At 51.7% G+C, this 8699-nt stretch overlaps 3 protein-coding genes across 3 annotated transcripts; all 3 read right to left on the bottom strand.

Moving 5' to 3' along the window:
* Positions 1 to 37: 37 nt before the first annotated feature.
* HMPREF1120_08528 (MFS transporter, SP family, sugar:H+ symporter) lies at positions 38 to 3305 on the bottom strand. The gene is made up of 9 exons (XM_009162786.1): positions 2631 to 3305; positions 2551 to 2576; positions 2476 to 2491; positions 2416 to 2425; positions 2295 to 2366; positions 1808 to 2239; positions 1148 to 1728; positions 1000 to 1094; positions 38 to 918 (listed from the first exon to the last, which is right to left on the bottom strand). Exons 6-9 carry the CDS (start codon positions 2209 to 2211, stop codon positions 493 to 495), a joined length of 1506 nt encoding a protein of 501 aa, XP_009161034.1. The 5' UTR covers positions 2212 to 2239; positions 2295 to 2366; positions 2416 to 2425; positions 2476 to 2491; positions 2551 to 2576; positions 2631 to 3305; the 3' UTR covers positions 38 to 492.
* A 259-nt stretch (positions 3306 to 3564) lies between these two features.
* Positions 3565 to 4930, bottom strand: HMPREF1120_08527 (uncharacterized protein; the record flags this gene model as incomplete). The annotated part of the gene is made up of 2 exons (XM_009162785.1): positions 3565 to 4838; positions 4894 to 4930. 2 exons carry the CDS (start codon positions 4928 to 4930, stop codon positions 3565 to 3567), a joined length of 1311 nt encoding a protein of 436 aa, XP_009161033.1.
* A 1559-nt stretch (positions 4931 to 6489) lies between these two features.
* On the bottom strand, positions 6490 to 8359 carry HMPREF1120_08526 (prephenate dehydrogenase (NADP+); the record flags this gene model as incomplete). The annotated part of the gene is made up of 5 exons (XM_009162784.1): positions 6490 to 6639; positions 6770 to 6901; positions 6950 to 7807; positions 7856 to 7916; positions 8310 to 8359. 5 exons carry the CDS (start codon positions 8357 to 8359, stop codon positions 6490 to 6492), a joined length of 1251 nt encoding a protein of 416 aa, XP_009161032.1.
* Positions 8360 to 8699: the final 340 nt, after the last annotated feature.

The raw sequence follows: 8699 nt of genomic DNA, 5'->3' as shown, positions 1-8699 counted from the left end.
TGGGAGCGGCTAATAACCGTCGCGCGCGGAGTTCTGCCTTACACCCACAGTACGCGAAGGGAAGGCCTAGGGAGCCCACTGTCCACGGTCTCAATCCCCCAACAAACCTGAGTCGGTCATATTGAACAAGTCCTGCTGTGGAATTGGGTCCGGTAGGTTCAGTCTTTCATTCTTCAAGAATCATATTAGTGACGGACAACTGGTTCACTAAGGAGCAAGACAGCAAAAATGTACGTTTCACTAGACCCTGATTCCGCCTGCAGTCGGTCTGCCCGTCAACTACATGTTTCCCGTAGACCCGCGCCTATCTGGCAGATCATGGAGATACATCGAGAGACACTTCTTGCATTGTGAGCAGCGAATCCGAAACTCGGGAGCTTCCGCAGTATCTTCCATTTTCCATGGCTCGAGATCAGCCAGCTCCACAAAGCATATCTCCCATCGTCCGACGCAACACGGCATCCGTGGTTGCTATAAGACCTACCATGACTTTCAGACTTGTTCCTTATAATAAACTCTGCCCTGGTCATCGTCGCCTGCTTCTGTCTTCCCTTCATAGTCATCGTCTTGAGCATGCTGCCGTGCAACAGCCAGCTGAGCCTGTCGGGCTTGAGCGCTAGCAAGGCCGGCACTGACTCTGCTTGCCCGTCTGAAGACCGTTGGATCCACGGAAGAATTTCTCCGCACTTCTTCCTCTTCTCTGATCCGATACTTGTCGGGTCTCTTGCTGGAAGTGACGTCCTTGTCTCGGAAGACCAAGAGTGGCGGGTTGGTACGATAGTAATCGTCGATATCTTCAAGTGACCGACCAGCGGTCTCCGGGTAGAAAAAGTACATGAGAGGGATGAAAGAGGCATTGAGCACGGTCCACACAATGTAGAATTTCCAATGGAGGTTTTGGATTCCGATGGGAGTGATCTGATGCCATTTCCCGTGTCAATTGAACCTGGTCAAGCTGTGTCTGGACAGTATTCACAAATCACGCTGCGCTGCACTCACCTCAACAACCATAAAGTTGAATATCCAGTTTGTGGCAGTTCCGATCGCTGCGCCCTTGGTCCTCATTGCCAGCGAGTTGATCTCGGTTGGATACACTGTGTGTCGGAGTTGTCAGCCATGCATTCTGTGGAGATTCGGACAGTCTTACACCAAGGCACGCCTTGCATGCCAATTCCAAAAAAGACATAATACAAAAAGAAAAAGGCCACCGACGCCGAGGCGACCTCATGGGCGTGAGCGTATCCTGGCTTCTCGTTATATCGAATCAGGATCGTGATAAGCAGGTAACAGAATGCCTGGCCGGAGGAAGCGAAGATCATCATGTTTCGACGACCCCATCTCTCGACGTTCGGGATGCCGATGAGCGAGAACAAAAGATATGACACGCTATTGCACGCGGCGAGAAGTCGGGCCATTTTCTCATCCAGTCCCACCGACTGGATCAGTACGGTTGGGAGGTAGTAGCTGGTGACGTTGATGCCCGAGAGCTGCTGCATGGCTTGAGTTCCGGCACCAAGGATCAAGCGACGCATCGTCTTTGTGCCTCCCTTTTCGCCTGTCCGGCCACGCAGGAGATCGGCCCATTTGACTGCGTTCTCTCGCTCGTATTGCACTGTATACACGATTTCCTTATGCTGGGTCAGGATGAACGGGTCATTCTCCGACCTGTTCTCGAGGTCGGCCAGGATCTTGAACGCTTCATCTTCGTATTCGTGAGCAATGAGCCACCTGATGAGCGAGACCGGATTAGTGAGAATCCACACGGACGCACACACCATTTGCAAAAAGAATAGGACCTAAAACTTGCCTGGGCGATTCCGGTAGCCAAGGGACGGTTGCATAGAGGACGATGATGAAGATGAATTGAACGCCAACGGAAACCGCCATGCCACTGCTCCACCAACAAAAGAAAATCCGTATGTCACCCAGTTTGATACTGAGAAGCCCGCGATATTCAGGATCAACTCGATCACCACAAGCTTTCCTCTCCACTTGATGGCCGATGTCTCTGTCTGCCAGACGGGCGCAGTGGCAGTGTTGATTCCATTTCCAATGCCTGCCACGATCCGTCCAACGATCATTTGGGCGGTGCTGAAGGATGTGATTTGCAAAATGGCACCAACACTCATGACCGTGGTGCCGATCAGAACGGCTTTCCGCCGTCCGAGCCTCTCCCCCAGCCAGAAGGCAATAATCGCACCGAAAAAGCATCCGACATCATAAATTGCTGTTACAGTTCCTTTGGTCATGTCAGCATTGTAAGCTTGAATAGTGAAGGCAAACGTTTAGGTTACCAAGAAGTGATGTCTTGCTCGGACCACCGAGGTTGTGGACATTGAGAAAATCCTGGGTGACGATAACACCGCCTTGAACGTGGTTAGAACAGTGTTTAGCAGTGGTTGTCACGGTACGAACCGAACACGCCCTGGTTCAATGTTAGGTTGATTGGTTGACGGCGAGATGTTTTATACCTACCTGATCATAACCAAATCTTCACCAAGTTCATAGAGTCAGATGTCTTCACCGCTCAATTACCTGAAGATTACGTACAGAGTCATGTCTGTTGCACAGGCGACCTGGTGGAAGTATTAGATGGCAATTTTTTGACCAGATAGCAGGACACCACTCACCGAAATCCAGAAAGTCAGCCATCCACCCTTCAGGCCAAAGTAAGGCTGTTTGGGTGCGAAGAGACCCATACTGTAGCACTTGTTGATGGACAGGATTTGAGTATGAAAGGCCTTGTTAGGATTTCCCGTCCAGAGCAATAGTTCGAGAACACGAGCCTATTCCATGGTCGTCTTATAAGTGGCGGCGTGCGCCCACGGCAATCTCCATCGTCATACTCATGGGAGGTAGGATCTAACAATTGGGAGCGTCATAGTCGCTGAACTCACTGTAGAACCGTCAAAGGCAGTTCGGCGTGTGGCCCAGTCAAAGCCTGGCCTTCTAGCGGCTCGTCGGTCAAAATTCTCGACATTCGGGAGGGTGCGCGGCCAGTCCAGGGTCCTCTACCAATTGTAGATGGTGTCGGTCTTGTTGTGCTTGCAAAAGACACCTCTTGCTTGGAAACAAGCTCAAGCTAGAGTGAATGATCCCGTCTCTAGAAGCCTTACATCGACCGGGGAACAAGGGGAAGTTTGCGGGGGATCGCTCGCTTCCTGTGGACGAACCCAGTAAAAAGTCATTGGGAGTCTCCTCCTCCGCACCAACCAGTTGATAGGTACAGTACATGCTCCACTGATATGTCATAATACAGGAGAAACGTCCCGGGAGGAAGTTTGAACCTATACACATGGCCCTCGTCAGAAGGGATGGTGATGCTGGCGGCATTATTGTGGACACATCGCTCAAGTCATTAAATAGTGGGAAAGTATATTTGATGGCATTCTCTATCTTTTTACCCTAAAAATGAGACATAGTGTTTGAACAAAACGTTACAGAGGTCATTTGACTGCTCTTAGCACACATCAGACAGCCATTCCAGCACATATAACAGGTACATATCAAAGTATCATAAATCGTTCCACAGGTCTTATCATCAAGATCACCAGAGGGCTCAGCTTACCGGCCGTGAAGCTCATATTCTTGTGTCCGTGGCCGGGGCTTTTCGCCTGGAAGACTGTTTGGGTTGGCCGGACTCCTCCGGGTACGCCCCGCCCCAGTGATGACGACAACATACAATATGAAACATACTGCAGAGACCACGCTGTATAGAATAACAGACCAGGTCGGAGCATTCTTGTTTCCGATGGGCCCAGATTGCTTCAAGCCCAAACCGCCGTTGACAATGCCCAAAATAATGAAGAATCGGCCCATCCAGCGATGGGTGTGACCCATGGGGCTGCGGGTGCCTTTCCTTCGGAAGTGCAGATGCTGGCCCAGACCCAAGGCGGGTTGAATGATGCCCATCCACACCACGAGGACGTAACCCAGGTTTTGGTGGTAGCCAGTAAGTTCATCCAGTTGCTTGGCGAGTTGTACACCGAGACCGAGGCCAACAATCATAAGCAACAGACTGATGATCTGCAGGGGAGCATGAATATGTCGGACCTTCTCATGATACGGCAGATAGATTGTGAGAGCAGAGAAGGGGAACAGAAGCACAAACACCAGCGGCATGACAATGGCATGGGCAATTCGAAGCTTGTCGTCTGGCCCACCGACGGACGTGTGACTGGATCCAACGGTTGACGGGTTCGAGCTTGCCAGAGGGTTTGAAACACCTGCCGTGGCGGTTGAAGTGGCTGTGGAAGCGGTCGCCGCACTGCCAGTTGCGGAGGATGAAGAACCGTCAGAAGAGGATATAAAGGGGTTGGCAGAGCTACCGCCAGTCCCGGAGGTCAGGTCCAGCGTGAAAGCGCCATTCTCGTCGTGCTGGGAGATATCGGCATCGGTGCTGGTCGAGGCGATGGCGTCCCCAGACTTGTAAGCATAAATCCATTTGCTGGATTTGTCGGTCACGGACATGCTGCCGCCGCTCCAGCTGAGGCACGTGTCACATCGGATGTTGGCAATCAATTGCCCATCACTGGTGATACCGCTGCCCTCGAGCACGGAGATTTGTGCATTTGAATTGACCTTAGGCTCGACATGACCCGTGCCTAGCCGCGGGGAGACGGTCACATTCGAGCTGTCGGCAGCATAAACCACCAACATATTTGCACCCGACATTCTTGAGCCTTGTCCAATGCCAACCCATTCTGTGCCACTGGGAGCACTGATTTGGAGGTAGATGGGCCCACTCCCAGACGAGGCTGTGTCTGACGGGACGTTGACTGCAACCCCATAACCACCGGAGGAGAATGTGGCAACTTGGGCCGCGGCCGTGCCAGCAACTACGGATATGTTAGTAATGTTGTCAATGTATACCATGAGCAAGAACAAAAGTACCTAGAGTCGCCGCGGCGAAGGCTCTCCGAAAGGCCATGGTGTCTTAACGTATAGCCGTAGACGGCCACGTACTGTAGTAAGTGAATCTGAATATGGTCAAGTACCAGTTTACTGCCCCGGAAGGCTTTTTGGGACGTTGTTTATTTTCGTGGCAGTAGTTGAAAGGATTTCTGGGGAAGAGGAAGCCCACCGAAGAACGGCAGTAGACGGTGTATCTTAATAAATCTCACGAACATGAAAGCAAGGGCAAATTGGAAACGGGGGGTACGCGTTTCGTGGCTTGCCAATGGCGCTCCCATGGGTAACTTAGCTCTGAAACGTGTTACCCCCTTGTCCTGACACGGTGTTGGCATCAACTCGCTGGTCTCACGGTTTCCAACCCTGGCCAGGATGACTGGTGCACAGACACTATTCGCTGCAGGGCATCAACATCATGCAGCAATAGCAGTTAGGTGCTGTCGTCTGGGACATGTGAAGGGAAGTGCTGATCGCCGCGGACTCACTCCGGAAGGCGAGGCTGGACATACTGTAGTTCAAGTTGTAAATAGCATCTCAACAGGGGCTGAAGGATGGCGGAAATATGGTGTCAACAAGACAAGCGCCGGACAGCGGCCCCATGGATTGGTTGCGCTTCATTTAGTTCGCTGGAAATGGTTTGCCTAGCGCAAGGTCCGCCGACTTTAAATTCAGCCCCTGTCATCAACATCGTTTGTCCCGTCATTGGCGGTATGCTAATGAAGTAGTTGTATGCTTGTTGCTTCTGGGCTTCTCTTGGCCGACGGGAAGCAAGCATCCTCGCGCTTACGGACATATTCTTGACAGAAATAGGGACCACTGGGGATAATGCCGGTGAGGTGGTCAGGCACCAATGGTGCGTATTTTTGACCCTTCAGCCGTGTACTGCGCCCCACGGCCATGTCTAATGTAGGGGTAGCCAGCCTCAGATCTCTCGCTGCTGAGAAGGTATCATTGGGATACAACATAGGACAACCTGGACGAGGCGCAGCTCCGCGCAACGTCTTCGTGTCTTGGCCCGATATCCAGCATGCGGCAAGCCAGGTGCATGTACATTCCCTCCAATCGAGTTGTTGCGCGTTGGCATCACGCCGTCACTCATCCGCAGCCGTGGTCGAGATACCAGTATCCCGCCAACATTCGACGGAGACGACGTGCTGCCGTTTAGATTCCTTGTTGCACAAAGTTCTGCAGTCGTCCGCAGGCAACGGTGTGACTTATCATCGCGGGCCCGCTAACCCAACCTGCCACCTATTTGGCCCTGCATATCTTGAGAAGCGATGTCCCAACGTGACAATGAAGGAGTGATGTACGCGCGTTATCTTGTAGCTCTAATGCGAACCGCGCGCAAGTGTGCTTGGCTTGCTGTGCAATACATTGCTTGGGCCCTCCGGAATAGCTCGCTTCGATGCTAAGGTGTGCCCATTGAAACATACATTGTCGAGATGACTATCCGGGATGGTCAGGACCGCACAGCGAGATGTCGAGGGTGGCCGGCACCGTGCTGAGAACCTCGCTTGACTCCTAGCTCGAATGGTGGGGTTTCCCACATTCGTTGAGCTTCATGGTCCGGATGGAACATCACGACTTAGTGTGCATCATGATTTCTTTGATCATCTCATTGCCGAGTCTCACAGCTTCCGGGAATCTCGGCGCGAAGTATTGTTGAATGTTTTCGAACCGGTCGCGATATGCCTCAAAGTTTCCAAAGGAGACGCATTCGGACCATGCCTGTTTGTGAAACACAACGTCAGCGCAAAGATATCGAGATACCAATCCAGATCGCGGAAACTTCCAAGTGGAGAAGCACTGCCATGCTCGGCAGAGAACTCAGTGAACCCTGGAGAGGAGTTATGCTTACTCTGGCCGCAAAGGTGAACTCTAAATCGTCAGAACGGAAAGTATTGTTTTCGATGGCTGTGTTGATGACTTCGTCCAGCAAAGTCTCATTGCGGAAGAGATACTCGGTCACTCCAAGCCATATCCGGAAAAGCTAAGGGGGCGTCAGCAACGGGACCTGTACTGCGTCACGGCGACTTACCGGCGTGGAGCAGATCATGTGGTCGTATGGCACGATTCCTAGCTTCCACCAACAATCCACAATCCCGAGGAGGCTGAGATGGTTGTTCGGGGTTCGCTCTTTAGGTCGCTTCGACAGGGAGAATTTGTCCAGGACTTCATCTCCAAGGAGAAGGTTGTGGTTCAATGTTTCACTCGAGAACACCGCCGCGCCAGCGGTCTTGACCCTCCGGGTAAACTCCTCACGATGGCCACCTAGCATGAGCTTGTATAGTTCAGTCACCGACTGGGCATACTGTCGAATCTGCTCTCGGGCCGCGGGATTCAAAATCGCCAGGCCGGCGTAGACGTGCCATTTATTGGCGTAGATGCGCAGTGTGATGTTGATCTTGACATTCTCGATGCCGCCCACGTACCGGTCGATCTCCCATGGAAATTGCTTGTTTGCCGCCCATGCGGTTCCCATGCTCAAGAAAGCTGCATGCGTGACTGCTTGTGTATCGGCGGTGATGCGGTCGTGCATTTCCCCAGAAAGAAAAACCATTTTGGAATTGAGACAGGAGAGTATCCGGACACAGGTATCAACACTCTTCTGTGATGCACGGTGCTGGATGACAACAAGGGGTTGACCGGTTGGGTCTACAGCAGGGCCATGGAGAGAGTGGCAGGAAACGATCTCGACATCACTAGGCAGATATTTGTCAAAGGCAGCGAGCTCTGGGGCTTTACAGGAAGTTTGCCCACCGACTATGGCACCCACTTTTGTGGAAGGGCCATATTCGGCAACAACCCTTTCTATGAGCTCGGCCTCGACACTGTATATGATCCAGTCGCTAGCCCGGGAAACGAGATGACCATTGGGTAATATATTTATTGCTTTCTAATGTCTGGTCAATCATGCTCATCAAGCTTGGTCGGCGACACAAACCTCATTCTCATACTCCGTCTGGAGTGACTGGAACTTGTCTGGTCGATCACAAGCGTTGACTCTGCATGGCTTTCCATCAGCTCACTATAGATATATGCAATAGCAAAGAAAATGGAATCTGTAAATATGGTTGATTAGCCAAAGCTCCCGAGTGCTGTACAGGTAAGGAGGTGATAGCAATCAAAACATCTTCAGACAAACTAAAATTAAGGTAGCGAGGTATTTACATCATTGACAGTAATCACAACAGGATGCAACACCAGAATGATGAAGCAAAGTTGCGATTACCATGCTCGAGCCAAATGCACTCAAGTCATCCTCGAAGGCAGTAGGGTGGGTGTGAGGGAAGTAGATAGAGACATACCTGAATAAACTAGCTGCGCCGACCACTACGCCGAGAAACAGAGGACTTTCTGCCTACCTCCAACCAGCTTGGCTAAATCTTTTGGCATACATGCGGCCCATGTCGCCCATGCCGATGATGCCCACTGCAAGAGTTTCCATGATGAGGGATCTGAAAGGTCAACAAGTTGCTGCTAACAAAAAGCACGATTCGAGGGCAATGCGGGCGAAAGCCACCCGGCTTCAAGAAGCTGCGACACAAGTACGAATTCCGCAGAGCACATTTGCTGTCACGGAACCGAATCCTGCGTGGAAATAGGAGGTGAACTGGACTTGAAGTTGGGGACAGCGACGGAAAAGTGAAAAACACGAACTTCGAGTTGGGTCTTTCAGGCCGCCAAGACTTCCAACCCAATCTGGTTTAGTGCACCACTGGCCCTTTTTGCACCGCGGCTGGGAATTTCACACACAAGACTCAAGCCGCTCAAGAGTTCAAAAACTC

This window comes from Exophiala dermatitidis, assembly GCF_000230625.1.
Source record: "Exophiala dermatitidis NIH/UT8656 unplaced genomic scaffold supercont1.7, whole genome shotgun sequence".
In the NCBI taxonomy this organism is placed as follows: domain Eukaryota; kingdom Fungi; phylum Ascomycota; class Eurotiomycetes; order Chaetothyriales; family Herpotrichiellaceae; genus Exophiala; species Exophiala dermatitidis.
The sequence above is the reverse complement of the archived record's forward strand: the minus strand, read 5'-3'. Positions and strand labels throughout refer to the sequence as shown.